Genomic DNA, 17,575 nt, shown 5'->3' with positions numbered 1-17,575 from the left:
CTTTAGCAATGGAAAAATTTTCTTTGCTTCTGAATTTGCTGGCTGACTGTTTAAATGACTTCAGAGAAATGCAAATAAACCAGGATTTTGTAGAGTTTTAAACCCATGTGAAATTTTCTGAGCCTTGCCTATTTTGGGTCAAAACTTGGGTAATAATTTTTTGTTCTGCAGTGTAAGTTTATTTATATTTACTCCGACTTTTTCAAAATATTCCTAGATTCCCTGCTCATATCAGTGAGGTTGGATCATGATGATCTTTAGGGTCTCTTCCAGCCTTAACCATTCTATGATTCTGTGTTTCAATGCATATAAATGTCTTGCTACTTGTAGACTTAAACACAAAACTAATAATATAAACACTTTACACAGATGCAGTTATTACTTCTAGTTCTTTCCAGCATCTCCCTTCCTTGTGACTTAATATTTTCATTTATTTTGATGGTACCAGTATCATACTCAGTGTTACAGAATACTTTTTAACTGACTTGGGTAATAAATTTTAATAGAAATGGCACCTGGTAAATAGGAAAAAAAGAAGTGTTTATCTTTTGGTTCTAGAGACAGTGTGTCTAGGTTAACCTTAGGTTTTTGCTGAAGCTTGCTAATTCACCATTTTTAGGATGCAAAATGTTTTTCCCTTCCTAATTAAAAAAAAAAAAAAAAGAAAGGAATATAGTTTGTTGATTTGTTTTCTGGTTATAGATACAGGTACATACTTTTTGACTTCTTCCCCAAGATAGAAATATCTCCAGCGTGGCCATCTTCTAGTTTTGCTTTGCCTGGTCTCAGAATGACTAAGGAAACGAAGACATATGAAGTGCTCCCCCTCACTCTGATGCATGTGTTCTCACTTGTGTACCACTTGTTGGAATGGTGTCTGTTCAAGACTTGGAACATCTCAGATCTTCTTGGATCATTGAGAATAGGTGCCTTAATGGTTTGAAACTGGTTCTCTGTCCTGGTAATTGTAGTCATTTTAAGACAGAGGGAAAGGGGAAAGAGCAAGAGTTCTAAGACTCTGTGTGCAGAAGAGAAATGGATTGAATAGGACTGTGTTTGTAGCCTGCATCTCTTTACCAGCTGTTACTAACTTCTGAAGCAGTGTGGTTGGTTCTGCTCTAGTGTGCAGTACTCAGGCATTCTAGGAAGTGTTCTGGCTTGTACCCAGATCTCAAAATTTACGAGAAAATAAACTTTGTTATTTTTCTTTTGCTGTTCTCACTATTTGGAATGGCCTGAGATTGAAGGAAGACACATCTTAATGTAAAGTGCAGATAGAAATAGATATTGTAAGATGAGATGCCAGTATTGACACACCTTAGGCAAGAGGAAGCCTGAAGTTAAAGTTTTGCTGTATTTGTTTTTTTTCATTGCACACATGCTTGTTTTAGAGAACAAAACTTTGATGCAGACTGACTGTGAATTTAAAATAAATCTAGTTATTTAGAGCTATTGTAAATGCATCTATACTGCTGCAATCACTGCAGAAAAGTTCTTGTGGAAATTACCATCTGATTCCTAAACTCTCCAGTAGACTTAAATACACTGTGTGTTTCTTGAAGACCTAGGAAAAGGGATGTGATTGTGGTGCTTTGCTATGTTTATATCATAATAGTAGGTTCAAAGGGGAAACCTGTAGAGTTCTGAGACATTTCAATCTTGGAGTTTATCCTTGAGAAGCTACCTGTGGCCTGTAGTGTAATCCTGTATTCATAAAAATACCATAATTTAATTCTGAAAACTTATTGAAAGCCTATGGTTGGTTAAATGCTGCTTTAGGAGAATCTTGATTGATCAGTAGGGAAGACGAATCTAGTTTTTGTGTTGAGCTTGCACATCAGTCTGCAAAAGATAGTATTTGGGTGAGCAGACTTCCTAAGCATAACACATTTCTGCTTTGCAAATGCTGTTACTGCACACCAGAAAAGCATGTGCTACACATATGGTCCTCATTTTGGTATGCCAGCCAGCAAAGCTCCATATAGTATGTATAGAGGCTCCTCAGCATCAGTGTGAGTGACTTTTCCACATCCTGGACATTGTATTACAGAACTTATGTTTAATTTTGATACTTCTGTTGTGCTGAAAGTACCAAACCAGCTGATAAGCTCCAAATAAGTCACATACAGGCAGCGGGTTGCTTTAAAAGGTAGGTAACTCCAGGGTTAAGACTGGCATCTCGGATCCAATGGGCTTTTTCTATACATTTGATGTAATGGAATCCTTATATTTCCATTATCAGGCTACCTCCTCTACATGTTCAAAGATTCATGTTGTTGTTTGCTATGGGTGGTGTCCAGGGAATGAGCACCAAAGCATATGGAATTGTAGTTGTCAAGAACCTTGCCTTTAATTGTAATTTGGAGGGTGCAGCAAACAATCTAGGGAATGGAAGGAAATAAGAGATTTGCTGAGATACACTCCGTTTCTCTGCTTTGGTGATCATGTGCTGTATTAGTTAATTTAAACCATACTTTTAAAAGTTATAATTCTCTAATGGCTCAACTTGAGACATCTGGGTTATAATCAGAGCTGCAACTGGAGTCAAATGAATGGATAAAAATAACAGGTGATTTGAACTGAAATGTCAGTGATTTATTTTTGTATGGTGTCCTATCTATAAAATAGAACACTAATTCAGTTGATACCATTGTAGATGAAAATAAGTTAATGCATATGTACAAAAGGCACAGTTACAAGAAGTGCCCTGGTGGTGGCATATCTAGATGACACATGAGTTGCTTGTTGTCCCTAACTGGAATCTGTGTAGTGATCTCAGATAAAATGCAACAGCATAATTAAGAACAAGAGGGCAGGAATAGGACTGGAGGTGAGCTGGGGATTGTAATGTCTCAGCCTGATCTGCCATTGACTAAGGTATGTAATTGCAATAAGGGTAAAGTAGCAGATTGAAGTGATGGTTTGCTCACTGACCATCGTCCATTACGTGTTCTGAATGACACTGGTGAAGTAAAAGAAAACAGCTTTTGTGAGATCTTACTTCATGTGTCACTACTGTTACGGTAGCTGCCTAAAATGAGCTGATGTGCTGTCCTTGTACCACTGTACACCTAGAATATGTGCAGGCAGGATGACAGAAGGACTTTGCACGTGTCATGAGGAATCTAACCCCTTCTGGCCTCCATTGCCATTTTTGTCATCATATGGTTAATAATTTTGCCAAAAAGATGTTCATGTTGTTCAAAATATACAGAAACAGAGACCAATGCTACTGTGTAAACAGTTACTGTCCAGTGGTTTAAAATAAAGTTTTGTTACTGTACTTAACAAGCTGTTACCTGGTAGGATAAACATTATACTTCTATGCAGCTGCTTATTTATAGAATGCTGGGTTCTATAATCTTATATTTGTATAACCATGTGTTGTTTGGCAATTAACAGTATATCAACAGAACTAAGTGATGGAGTGGGACAAAGGCTTTAGCATAGATGTGATATATGTTGTGCCTTGAGATTAGAATTTCTGAGACAATAATTCACTGAGCTAGTTGGAAAACACACGTGCATGCACACACACACATACACAGAGAAGCTAAGAGTTCTGAGAAAGGAATTTGTGGCACTCACCAGAAAGACGTACGACTTTGGGAGAAGACAGGCAGTAGCTCAGTAAAAGAAGAGCATCCATTGAACAGTTTGGCAGGAGGTGACTCTTTCAGGGAAAGATAGTTTGAGATTTCCTTGGATCATGAAAAATTTGTTTTCTTTGATCTGAAGGTAGTTTTCTGAAGCCAGTGACACCTGGGAAGCAATTGAGTGGTGAGTCACACCTGAAGCACAGATTAATGTCCCCTCCCAGTATTCAAACTCTGTGGAAAATCTCATTGCATATAGGAGGAACACCAGTGTAAGACCCTCGCAGCATTTAATAATGAGTTTTCAGAGTGTTGACTATGGTTGAAGAGCCCAAACAGCTGACCATTCTGTGCCATTTATGCAGGTCTCTTTGAGGCAAATATGCTGTTGTTATTCTAGCTTTATTTCTAATGTCCCTTGAAGAGTACCCAATTTTGATTTTGTCTTTACTCATATAGTCAATATGAACAATGAATGTACAAAAAACCCAAGAGAATGTTCATGTGATTATTGTATATTTAATGAGATTTTTAATTAATCCCAAATAAAATCCTCTCTCTCTCTTCTGTTTTTAGCATCTCTCTTATGGCAATGGTAGCTTACATGTTGATGCAGCTTTCCAGCAGACACTCTGGAGTGTAGCACCAATCAGTTCAGGAAGTGAAGTTGCCCAAGGTAAGATTGACTTAACTTTAATTGTTGGCTGGCTGATTGTAAATGAAATATCTTTAATATTAAGTTATTCGGTCAAGTGTGGCTAAAATATTGGAGTGGAAACATTATGGAAACATTAATTCCAGTAAATAAATATATACATATTCTGAAAAGAGAGAGAAAGTTATGCTGAAAGGGAAACTGATGGCTTACTCTTTTTTTTTTTTTTTAAATTTTATACTGATCAGCTCATTCGATATCATTTTCCTGAAGGTATCATATAGTTCAGAATGGTTTTTAAATTACTTGTGGTCCTGGTTTAAGTTATCTCAGATTATCCTGATGTATGCCGTCACGGTTACATGTTCCTGACACTGAGTACAAAATGTTGTGCAAGAGAAATGGGCACAGGATGTGAAATCCAAGGTGTTAAGAATGGGAATGGTTTTGTCAGCATCATATGGTGGGAATAAAACCAGAAGGAGAGGAAAGGCAGAAAAAAGATAGTCTAGAATAACTTTCAAATTCTTTAAAAATGTTATTTAGGGATTAGGGAGGGATTTTTAAATGCAACTTCTAATGTAAAAGGACAAGGATACCTTAATTTATGCCATGCTGGTTCCACAGAGAAGAAATAACAATGTATTTCCAGAAAAGTTTGTCAAGATGTAATGGTTTGTAGTTTCCTACAGAATCACTGATTTGAGCAGATTTTATAATAGAACTATAAGAAGATTAAAGTTGTAGGTATTTTCTTTCTTGCTCCCTGGGACTTATCAGTACTATTTTTTGAAAAGGCAATACACTGAAGCTTCATATCAGTCCTTTTTGTCTGGCATATTTTAAAATACGGTTGTGGAATGATCTTGCAGCTTTACTCATTTAGATTTCAGGGACAACACTGCCAACACCTTCTTTCTATATACTCACTGTGTTTTTAGACTATGAGAATCACTATTCTTCACATTCAGATAGTCTGACATGGTTTCTATTGCAATCTATTATTAAAAAAAAAAAATGCTAGTGCATTGTTTAACAATGTCCTAAACCTTATGGAGAAAACCTTTCTGTTAATGAGAGGAGAAAAACTCCTCTCCACCAGCTGCCTCTTCCTATAAACTCCATTCTCCTTATCCTCCTATTGTGCTGGCAGCAATGGTGTGGCATTTGTGTTAATGATCCCAGTTTATTAGCTGAGACTCAGATTTGTGCTGTGCTACATCTCTTTAGTTGGTGAACCTCACTACTGAGACCTGCTTAGCTGTTGGGGAAGCAGAAGTCCACAATGATAGACAATAGTGTCATGTAATACCCACAGGAAAACGTGCAAATGATGTAACATGATTTTAGCAGCTGCACATTTCTCTGCTTATTTGCTTGTTCTTTGTTGCTATTCTTTTCCATTTTCTCTTTTCTCGGGTGTAGACATCAGTTATCTTTAAGCAGCATATTTTCTAGAGAAGATCAGCAGGATGGTGTCAGAAAGAATTAGAGCACAAGCCTTATTCTAGCAGAACAAGCAAATGCTCCTCTAATCAAAGGGAGAGTGAATCTGACAGTACGTGAGACCTCACCCTATATGCCTCAGTAAAACTATAGCCAAACTGGAGAAAATTACCTCAAAAAGGAGGAAGAGGAAAATAAAGCTACTTTTGTTAGTGTCTGGGAAATGCTTTATCAGCTTCATAACAAAATATTAATGTATAGTGTATAGGAATAACTACACTACAATATCCTCTCTTAATCAAAACTTCCCATTAAAAACAGATTAATAAGTAAAACACTCTAGTTAAATGAAATAACTTTGAAGCAGAAAGAATGGATGAATAGTTTCTACAATGAACTGGGATATTACAGGTAGTTAGTGAAAAGAAAATGATTTCTTCTTACATGCATTTCTGCAAAACTGGCTTATGCAGAAGTCAGTTTATTTTTTAAGTCACAACAGAGCTTTAGGTCAAGTAAAGTAATTTTGCTAATTCTGTACTGTGAAGTGAATGGAGAGGGGGCACTGTGAAAACAAAACGAACCCCCAAAATTATTAAGGGCAGAACATCTCCAGATTTATATTACACACAGGTCCATGCAAAAATTAAAGCATATAACTGATGTTACCTAGAAATACCCCTCTGTGTCAAAATACAGAATTTAAAAAATCAGTGCTAAGTTGGCTGCATAAATGCTAATTTGATATGTATTTCAAAAGTTTAAAAAAATATCCTGAAATATTCGCTGATATATATTGAGGAAAAATACTTCCTATAGCTTCAAAATAAACCTGTGAATTGTGTACAGTGTGACCTTTGGGTCTTCACCACCATTTCCCTGAATAGATCTGTCTTACTGCACATTACCTGTTAACATAGACATAGCATCAAAATGTTATTCCAATAATTTGTTTTTTTTTACAAAAATCCTTTTGTTATTCCATTAAACCCAAGGAATTATGTTCCCACATCCTGTTTAGAATTTGACATTATCCAGTTCTAGGAAAAATGGAATATGAGTTTAGGAAACAAATATAAGCAATTGTTTAGCTTGTCAGACTGAAAAAATACCATTAAACTGCATGCAATCTACTAAGTAGTAGTATTATTCAGTTACTAGATTATAATACAATATTCGTAGGATAACATAAAATTTTATTTCTTTTTAATATTACATCTCTGGTGCAAAAAGCCTGATGAAAATACATCTATTTTGTTAATATCTTTACTGATTAGAATTATGGCCTTAATTTCTGTTTCTGGCTGCAATGTGCTTGGTCTTCAAATATTGTGATGCTAAGTGTATTCTCCATGACTTAGTTTGTGAACACACATGTGACTGTACTCAGTGTTGGCACCTTTGAACCCGCATGTACAGTGGTAGTACAGGAGTTTCCCTTCAGAATCCAAATAAATTGTGATTGTAGGTGGGAGGTCTTAAATCAAGCAGAACTTTGAGTGGGTCTTCCCAGAAGCTTTCCTCACAGAAAACTTCCAAAGACATGAAAAAAGATTTTGAAGTTAGCTACTAACTCACTCAATATTTGTTTTGTTAGTTTATAAACTGGAATGCTTAACTTACACCCCAAAGTGGGCAAGTAAAAATTGAAGAGTATCCTACTTTATATTGTTATCTGGCAGGGAAATACTTGCTTCCTCATGTCCGTTAGTTCATTTTCTCAAATCTGTACAATCCTCCATTTGTGGCTCTCTTTCCTCTGAATTACCCTTTCCTAATTGCTGAGTTGGAGTTTTTCCTACCTGGCAGTGATCATCTGGCTCTGCAGGGTATGAGATATCTCCCCCTTCTTCTGACTCTCTTTTTAAAGTAACATAACAACAGATTAAAAAGGAAATAAAACTGATAGTATTTATTACAGGTTGAACTATAATGTTACATGTTGCTGCGTTCAGACAAATGCACTTAATTTTCTTCCTTTCTTCAAGGCTATCTGATAGGAGGGGATGTTCTGAGGTTATTGCATGGTCACATGGATGAATGTTTGACAGTCCCTTCGGGTGAACATGGAGAAGAACAAAGAAGGTAGGTTTCCAGCTTATAACAGAATATTGCTGAACAAACGTTGCTGAATCAGTATTAAGTGTTGCAGATATTACAGGTTTTTGGAGGATATTGTGATGAGATGTATTACTCATATGAAAGAATATTGTTGAGATGAACTTTGGATAAGAACCTCTTGCATTTTCTTTACAGTATTGTTCAAGCCTGATCTCACCGGGTATAAAAGCAATAGTGATTTTTGATAACTTGCTGCCATCTTTACTGACTTAAAAACACTGTAAATGAAATGTGGTGGTTTCTGGATGCAATTCCTCTGGATGCAATCATCCAACCAATTCCTCATGCACCTACCAGTCCAGCCATCAAATCCATATCTCTCAATTTCAGAGAGAAGGATGTTGGGGGGACTGCATCAAAGACTTTACGGAAGTCCAGACGGACAAAATCTGTATCTCTTCCCTTGTCCACTGATGTAGTCAATCCATCATAGAAGGCCTCTATGTTGGTCAGGCAGGACTTGCCCTTGATGAAGCCATGCAGGCTGTCTCAAATCACCTCCCTGTCCTCCTTAGCATAGCTTCTAGGAGGATTTGTTTCATGATCTTCCAGGCACAGAGGTGAGGCCGACAGGCCGGAGATTCCCAGGGTCCTCCTTTCTACCCTTTTTAAAAATGGGTGCAATGTTTCCCTTTGTCCAGTCACCAGGGGCTTCACCTGCCTGCCATGAATTTTCAAATAACATTGAGCAGCTCCATGCATGTATGCATATCTTATTTCGATGGGTCATACTTAACTGCTAGTAGAATTATATTAAAAGCTATGGGTAATTGTGGCAAGTAGGAGTTTGTAAAATACATTATTTTATCTTTTAGTTTAAGTGCTGTAACTGTTGCACATGAAGCAATTATTATGGTTGTACTTTGTTTTGTTCCAGCATATACCTGAAGAGCAGCTCTGCTCTGCAGAATGGCATTGTAGAGAAACACGTTGAGAAGTTCTCTCTGTTGTGACTCACTAATTCCTGTATCTCATTTTTGTTTTTTTGAAAAGGCCTCCTCTTCATGCTTTTATGAATAAATAAAAGACAGTCCTACAATAAGTTTTATTTTATAACGTCACCTGGTATCTAATCTGAAAATGAATACATTTTTATAATGTGAAGGATCCTCCTAGTCAGCTTCTAAAATAACTGCTGTTTTTCTCTATTTTTAGAGCAATGATACAGTTACATAAATTTGAGTATAAAAATGTTTCAAAGATTACCAGAAGTCAAAAATAAAACACATGTTCTCAAGCTGTTTATACTCTCGTGGAACATTTAGCAAAGTGGAGTCCTACCATACATTGACAGTGCGGATATTCATGCTTACAGTATCTAACAAAGCTTCCTCCAAAGGCAAGGTCATCTAAATCTGTACTGGAAGAGCATTAGTACAGTGGCAGAAATAGTCATATAAAAAGCTTATAAAATTCTATCCTGTGTCTCACAACTTGTTTTGAATGTATATTGTGTTTCCCCACATAACCGTTGAGCATGTGTGTCCCTCCACATCATCCTTAACTTGTGCTGCTGTGATCACTAGAAGTTGGGGTGGAATCGTTACATCTTTGGCAGAATGACTTCAAGTGAATAATGAGATGTGGTTGCACAATGAGCAGTGGAAAAAGAGCAATATTCAGGGCCAACTTTTGACACAGGCAAAGCAGGTATTAATTAGCCCAAGGTGTGAGAGACTGGTTAGGAGGATGATTTTTTTCCCTCTCTCCAAGAACTGAGCTGTGGAAAGCTCCTTTGGACAGTAATGGATAGCCATAGCATCGGTTCTTGCATGCAGAGCTGACTTTCTACTGTCTTCAGGCCATGACCCCTCAGTTCTGGAAGGAGGAGGAGCTGTCATGGGTCTGAAGGCTTCTAGAGCAGTGGCTCCCCCCTTGCCTCCTTCCTTGTGTGCTGTCTCAGAACTGCATAACCTTCTGCCCTGGCAGCACCAGATACAGGCATGTGATGTGGGTAAGCACAGAAGCAAAGTGCCTGGACTACTTATTGCCAAGACTGTTGTGTCTTGGTGCATTTAAATTACCAGTGAAGATGGTACCTAGAACAACTGATCTGCTGCTGCTCTCCAGTTGAATTTGGTTAAAGATGCAAAGAAATCTCGAGTTGTCTCTGATAATGCTGCCTTTTATGTAGTTGTGCTTGGCTCTTGATGGAATGCCAGTGAGACATTATTTGAAGATAACATCTCTGAAGTGCAAATAGCTTAAGACTACTTTGAGTATTTATGTAGTGGGACACTCAGAAAACTGATGTAAACAGATTCTTGCAGTGGTATATAAAAAAAAAATAGTAAAATAGGATTTTTATTCTGTGAACTGTTTTTTTTTTTTTTTTAATTTCCCCAAGAAGATCTAACTGGAATCATAAATCTTTAAACAAGTTTTAATAATTTTATTGACTTGTTAACCACTTAGAAGGCTGATGGGCTTTTCCTTGTACTTCTCCTTGGGAAGCAGTTTCAATTAGATTCTCCCTGAAGCTAGTAAACTTAGATTGCTTTGTTAGTAAAAAATCATGCCAGTTGGAAGGAGTGCAAACAGAGATGTTTATGATTATGTGTTGGTTTGCTTGATACTACACTAGAAAAAATAGTGTTTTGGTTGATTTTTTAATTTTTTTTTTAAAGCACCAGAAGCAAAGTGGGCATGACCCTGGTAGGTTTGGCTCACTCTGATCCAGATAAAGAGCAAAAAAGAAACAGGCATAAGGTTGAGTATGTGCAGTTTCACTGGATTAAATATAACTCACTGCATATTCTAGTTAGGTATGTTCCTAGTTTAAGGACACTGTTTAAAGCCTTGTGCATAGAATCATTAAATTCTGTTTTTATTATTTAAAATGCCTTAGGTATCTATAAGAAGCTAGAAATAAATTTGCAGTGTTGTTTCTGTAACTCTTAAATGCAAATTTCAGGAGCATTTCCAGGCAGATTATAAAATAAATATAGATGTAGATACACAAGAGAAGGCATAGTATAATCAGGTTGGTATTCTTCTCATGGTTACTTTGACTCTATTTATCATCAGAGTCAGGGGAAACTACAGGAGCATGGTAGCTGGGAGTCTGTATTTGTCTTGTCTCCTCTTCCTACAGTGTCTGCCCCCATGGTCTGTAGCCTTGACCTAAGTTGTGCATATGGGAATGAAGAAGACCCACAAGGGTTTCCTTGATTTTTATATATTTTTTGTCTTGAAATAAAGGATTGCACAGTCTCGTTTCCCATCCTTTTTCTCCTGTTTCATACATGAGAAATTTGTTAATAATTTTGAATACTTCTATTTTGGGCAGGGGGTTGTATATGATTATCCAGCAGAAGATTTAAATAATGGTTTGTATGACAGGTACCTTGAAATGGTCTTTGCTTTCATTTGACATCTTTTCCTGTTGAAATTGTCACAATTTTTTTTTTTTTAAATCCGTATTTGATAATTATCATGTTGATTCTTCTTTCTTGAATTTTATAATACCAAAAGAATGAAAATAAATTTTTTCTAATTATGGTGGAAGTTGGTATTTAGAGCAGGTATACATTGAAGTACTTCCATGAAATTGTTTACCATTGTTTCAATCTTGTAATTAAAGTTTTTCAGCAAACATTTTAAAAATACTGTAATAAGCAGATTTTTTTTTTGCCTATCCCAACTGAATCAGTCAACAACCTCCTTTTTTCAACGGTTCAATTAAGATGAATAATTTTACATTTTTGATGTTTTTGTATTATAGGTGTTGTTTTTATTTTCCTGCAAAAATGTCACCTACTTATTAACACAGGACTTTGCATAACTGTAGAGTTTTGGATTACTTTGCATGTAATTATTATTTTTTTTTAGATGTCAAAACTAATGACATATAGCAGTGGAGGTGTGTAGTAAATTTTTTTTTTTTTAATTTGGGTTGTGATGCTTGCTCTTTTTTGTACCACCATCATACACATTCTTTTAGAACTTAAAAACCACACAGGAGCAGGGCTGTGAGCATTTATGGTTCTCAGTGTAGAAGGGGACCATGGATGTTCCCATTGCAACTAATTTGCATTTTGATTCGCAGTATATGTTTTGAACTGATGACTGCAGTGCAATTGGGAAATACATTGGTACAGAAAGAAATTACTTTTAAGAGAGAGCAAATTGCTCCTTGATTTGCAATGTATTGGTGGAGGTGGAACAGACTCCAGTTTCTCAAACCATCTGGTCAAAATAGGCCTTCATGAGGGAATGTTTATGTGTAACCGAATTCCAGAAGCAGTTTTGTCATTCCTGTCTTTGAGACTTTTAAATTAATTACGTTGTCTTTTGTAAACTGTATTGAACACTTTGTGTTAGTCTCAGAACTTAATAGACAGGATTGTGAAGTGAAGAAAGTAAAAATCAATGTGACTTGGCCACTGCCCACTCCTTTTCACATTCCTTTACCCCAGAAAGGCTGGGATTTGGTGCCATGAATGATTATTTATGACTTAAACAAGAGCTCAGAAAGTATTCACCCAGCATGAATCAGTAACTTTTTCCCCACTCCCAAAACAACCCACAGGCCTTTTAGCTTGTGCTTTCATACATTTATTTGAAAAAAATCCACAGTCCTAGTGATTTATCTTTCAGATTAAAACCAGAACCAGCTTGCCTGTCATTGAAGGGAGTGGAACAATTTCTTTAACTCAAACCTCGACATCTTGTTTGGATTTATTAATTTGTGAATAATCCAGGTACAGTTTGTTACATTATTTATGCTGTATTTCTGGCACCCTGAATAATTCAAAGTTGCTGAGTTTTACTCCATTATCTTCTTCCTATGGAATTTAGAATTTACAGATACTTGAATCAAGGCTACTTCAGCAGCACCAAAACACTGCCATTTAATGTAATTTATGTTAGCCTCATTTAATACCCATTTGTAGTCAGTGAAATGATTGCCCTCTCTCTGCTCAACAATACTTCAATAAGGATATTAATTCAATAAAGATTCTCCAGGGGTTTCAATGCACGGTAGTCCATTTAAAACCCATTTGATTAATACGTAAGTGTCATTGGAGATGAAGGATTGAGGTATCAGCCCTTCTTTTTGATGTGTACCGTCGCTTTGCCTCTGCAGCCCGTCTGGGAAAGCTGTAGGAGGGAGCTGGGGCCGAGGGAGCTGGGGCCAAGCGAGGGAGCGCAGGGGGAGCCCGGCGGGAGGTGCCTGCGCGGGGCTTGCGGCGCTGGCGCTGTCCGTGGTGCTGCAGCGACCGCCGCAGCGCCGGGGCGGCGAGTGCCGCCCCCAGAGCCTGGTTATCTATCCGCAGGGGAATTAGCTAGGTTAACGGCACAGCCAGGAAAAGAACGATGTTTTCAATTTGACTCACAGTCGTAGGTGGCACACAAAAAAAATTACTTCATTCAACCAACTAATTAGCAGGATTAAGTTTTACAGCGAAGGTGAACTGAAAATGTTCAAAGGTTCAGGGTTCCTTATAGATAGTTCTGTTTGAAGTAAAAGTGGTTAATGTCCTTAGTCCATAAATGTAGAATATGCAAATAAGGTTTTATTTGGAAAGAACAGGAAGAAATGTCAGGAATTAGTGTTATGGGTATGGAACAGAAGGTATAAGTTATCTAAAGCTTTCTAGGGGAAGGCTAACACTCATTGTAGCTCTTGTTTCTCCCTTTTTCTGCTCTTATTTGTACTTCCCTCCTGCAGTTACACTATGTGTAATTTCACACTATTTTTTAATTTTTATTTTTGTAATTGGCAGGTTTTCTCTACTGCTCAGCAAATAATGGACATCCTCTGCACTTTGCAACTTGCAGTTTTATTTTTTTCCATCCAATTAATGTAAATTTGTTGTAACTCTTTGATAGTCAGAGAATTTTTGCAGGTTATTCACACATTTATATTTAATAACTTGAAAATTACTGAATAAAATTGTTGGAAGATAAAGCCTTATAAGCAGTAGGTGCCTGATTCCAAAATGTGGTCCTCAAAAACTTTCTTCTAACAAACAAGGGGAAAGGCCTACAATTTCAGTTTTAATATTCTCTAAAGTAATGCCTCTGGCTATATTTGGCATTGCCTTATCTTTGCTGAAGCTCATAGTTTTTACTCAATCCATAAGCTCTTCCAGGATTCATAAAACTAGGCCATGCTTTGGAAGTATTCCTTGACAAGCTTGATCTAATAAGCATAGCAACAGCATTCCTTTGCATAAATGACTCCATTTTCCCAAAGGAAAAGCCTAGGTTTTTAAATTCTGGTAGTGTCTTACGGCATAAATAAAGGTGCAGGCAGGAAGCAGTCCAAAGAAAGGCTGCCTGAATCTAAAGTGTTTGCTTTGAAGAAAAGCCAGTTTGCCTAACTTAGGGCTTTTGGTGACCTTAACATCTAAACTGATTCATGGATTCAATATATATCACTTACCTGTGTTTTGAATATGGTGAAAACAACCTTTTTTTTAGGCTCAGTTGACTGTTTTTTTAAAAGTACTCATATTTCTGGATATATGTGGAAACTAGAGACATCACTACTTAGTAGCATTTTGAAGTGTGGAGTTGTTAACATCTGAGCTGTGTGAAGGTGATCAGTATAGTGGTGAAACTTCAGGTGCTGTGATAATAAAATACAATGGCAAAAAGGTGACTCTGTAATTCAGTGTAATGTTTCATGGTTATTTTGATAGTATAAGCTCTGAGAAAACACGACTTTCTTGTGATGTATATGCAGTGATTACAATTTTAAATCATAATTTGATATTTGTTTTTTTTGGTAGAACCTAGGAATATTGTAGTTATCTGCTTATTGCTTCCCCCCCCGCCCTTGCCTCCCTGAATTCTCTGCTCTTAAAACACTAAGAACTATGTCTAAGCAAACACTGTATCAATGTATTTGTTACACATATCACAATAATGGCTGCTAAAGATAATGAAAATAACATTTGTTTGAGTAACTAGGTCTGAAGGTTTAATTGACAAGAGCTAGCTCTGAATTTAATAACCTTTGAATCTGACAGGTTAAATAATGTTTTTGCAGTCTTAAAATGAGAGATGTATTTAAACTGAGAAAAAGATATTGTGAGGTCTTACAACAGAGCTGAGCATTTAGTCTGTGCCTTTGCTTGCTTTTCAGAACTGTCCACTATGAAGGTGGTGCTGTGTCAATTCACGCTCGTTCCCTTTGGAGACTAGAGACTCTAAGAGTTGCGTAAGTAAAAAATCTCTCAGAAAAACGATTCATTTTGGCAGGGTGCTTTTCCTGTAGGAAAAACATTAATTTAAAGTCAGACTGATAACTATAAAACCAGACAGATAACACTAAAATAATCTTTGAAAAGTGCTCTGTGGTGCTTTCATGAAAACTTAAACAACTTCCCACAGAGAGTGCTTTAGCACACGTTGCTGTGTGTGTTTTGATCATTTTTTGAAGTTCTTACAGCTGTCCGTGAATTCACAACTTACCTTTTTTACACATACATATGGCATTTTAAAGGAAAAGTATTCTGATTATAATAATTAATGTGTTCCACCCCATAACTTGTTTAAGCCATCTGGATGTCCTTAAAAGCAAAGATTTACAGAAAAAATGCTTCCTTGGGTCAATGGTAGTAAGGAATTGTGCCTTGTTTGTTAAGGTAATTGCACTGTAGAAGTTCACTTAAATTGTATTACAGCATGTGTGATAAAATGTCTAGTGACTAATCAGTGATAGCTTTTTAGACATTAAATCAGGGCACCTTAGGGAAAGTTTACTCTCTAATTATGCTGTTTAATAGGATGATGTTAAATGTCATTGATAGAATAGGGCAGTGAGATTTTTGCTTTGCACTAACATTGAGTGTGCTTAAGTGACAGCAATGAAATTGTGGAAGGTTCTGTGGCTTTTTATTTTCCTCTTTGCATGTACTTTCCTAATAAGCAGTAGTAGCAGAGCAACATGGGGACTTGAGAAATTACAGTTTTCTGTTGCAACTGTCATATATCTCACTTTGACAGACGTTGTATACAAACTTTTGACTTGTAAAGATTTGAACATATATGACTGAGAGAAATTGTGAGAACTGTCAAAACAACTAAGCAAATGCAGCAATAATCTTTCTTTTTAAGGAATGTGACTTTCTTACCAGGAAAAAAAAAACAAGTAAAATCCCAAGAGTAACATTCTCTCCTACTAGTCTTTCACCTGTGTATTTTGCTGTATGATATTCTATAGCTATATACATTCATTGCTGAATTGCAGGCACATCAGTGTTCATGCAAATGATTTATATTGTAACTTAGTATATGCATGCCTGAAGTTCTCTGTCAGTTCTAGTCCTTCCCAGAATTACTGTAGGTATAATATTAATTCTGCTAACTTTATAGGATTCTGAAGAAATCACTGCTTTTGAACTTCCCTAATTAGTGGAGAACTCACATTAAAATAGCCTCTTGGGGTGCCCTGCCATGGGACACCAGATACTGTTGCTCAATATTGATTTCTTTCCCAAAAGGTGACACGAATTATAGTCCTACGTTACAGAAAAGCATTTTTAGTAGTCAGAAATGGCTTCCCAAGATAACTTTCTGTGCAAAAGTCTTTCCTTGTAAGTGCACATGAATTGTCCTCTTTCCTATCCTGCAGGCTTGAACCAAGGGCATGGCACAATTGCACTCCATTTACGTTTTTTCTTATGGTCCATAGTTATTGATTCCAAGAGAAAATTGAATTGGAGTAGAGAAATGGCAGCTTCCCATCAGGTCCCAAAATACGAAAGGTGCAGAGCTGCTGATGTGTTTTACCAAACCCAGCAATACCATAGCTGAGATTCAGGACCTGACTTTTTACTTAAGTGAGAAGTTGAAGCTAGAATACTAATACTTAGATGTGCCTTTGTGGAGTATACTGACTGCTGCGTAAAAGACAGAAAAAAAAAGAAATGTATTTCTGAGATATAAATCTTCTATTTTTCCTTTCCTTCCCCAAGTCCTCTCCCCTCAACTTAAACAGAAGATACTATTTAGTTTACAAACAAAAACAGTTGAGGTGAAAACCTTTTCCTTCTTTTAGCCTCTTTAAAATCAATAACTAAAAAGGTTTAGAAGTTTAATTAGTGAAGGGTAATAAATGCTGTTACAGAAGCCAGGTATTGCTCTTGCATTTAAAAAATACCTGCACTCTAAAAATGCCTGCCAAATCAGTTTTGTAAGCTTTGCTTAATGTATGGCCAACTCTTATGAAGACATGCTTAAACAAATGGATATTTTTATTCAATAGGTAGGTGCTTTAATCTGCTACATGTTTTCCGGGAAAACAAAAATGGCTTAAACCTGTCTAAGTGCTAGCTTAAGGTTTTTTCAGTCTAGTACATGAATATATACAAAACATAGGTATAATTGTTTTTATGTTTTTAAATGCTGTACCTGAGATTACTTGAGAAGATGCAGCAATTAAAAATTCTAATATGAAAAGTGAATAATCAGGTTACATTCATAAGGATATGTTTGTGAACATTTGTTGAAAATTTTAAGATTTTTTAAAGTCACAGTAAGCATATGGAAGTACATCAGAACCTCAACAATATGTCATAACTCCATTATGATGAGCATTTTGAAAACTCAATAGAAATATATTATTTCCTTTCTGAAAAGCAGTGTGCACATATGTCTAACTTTTGAAGATGTAAGACTGAAGAAGGTTTTGCGAAGATCCAGGAAAACATCCTAGCTGTGGCAATGTGTCAATCTAAGAAATATTTGAGAAGCCTTCTGAAAAGGCTTTGTGGAATGCATCCTCCTTAATAACCCCTTTACA

At 36.5% G+C, this 17,575-nt stretch overlaps 1 protein-coding gene across 1 annotated transcript in view; it reads left to right on the top strand.

Annotated features, from left to right (window-relative positions):
- RYR2 (ryanodine receptor 2) overlaps nt 1–17,575 on the top strand; it is a 375,829-nt gene that overhangs the window by 155,867 nt on the left and 202,387 nt on the right. The window contains exons 10-12 of the mRNA XM_051615046.1: nt 4,173–4,272; nt 7,686–7,782; nt 14,915–14,989. Of these exons, the coding sequence (XP_051471006.1) occupies nt 4,173–4,272; nt 7,686–7,782; nt 14,915–14,989 (272 nt within the window). The remainder of the gene's footprint in view (nt 1–4,172; nt 4,273–7,685; nt 7,783–14,914; nt 14,990–17,575) is intronic.

This window comes from Apus apus, chromosome 3, assembly GCF_020740795.1.
Source record: "Apus apus isolate bApuApu2 chromosome 3, bApuApu2.pri.cur, whole genome shotgun sequence".
Classification (NCBI taxonomy): domain Eukaryota; kingdom Metazoa; phylum Chordata; class Aves; order Apodiformes; family Apodidae; genus Apus; species Apus apus.
The sequence above is the reverse complement of the archived record's forward strand: the minus strand, read 5'-3'. Positions and strand labels throughout refer to the sequence as shown.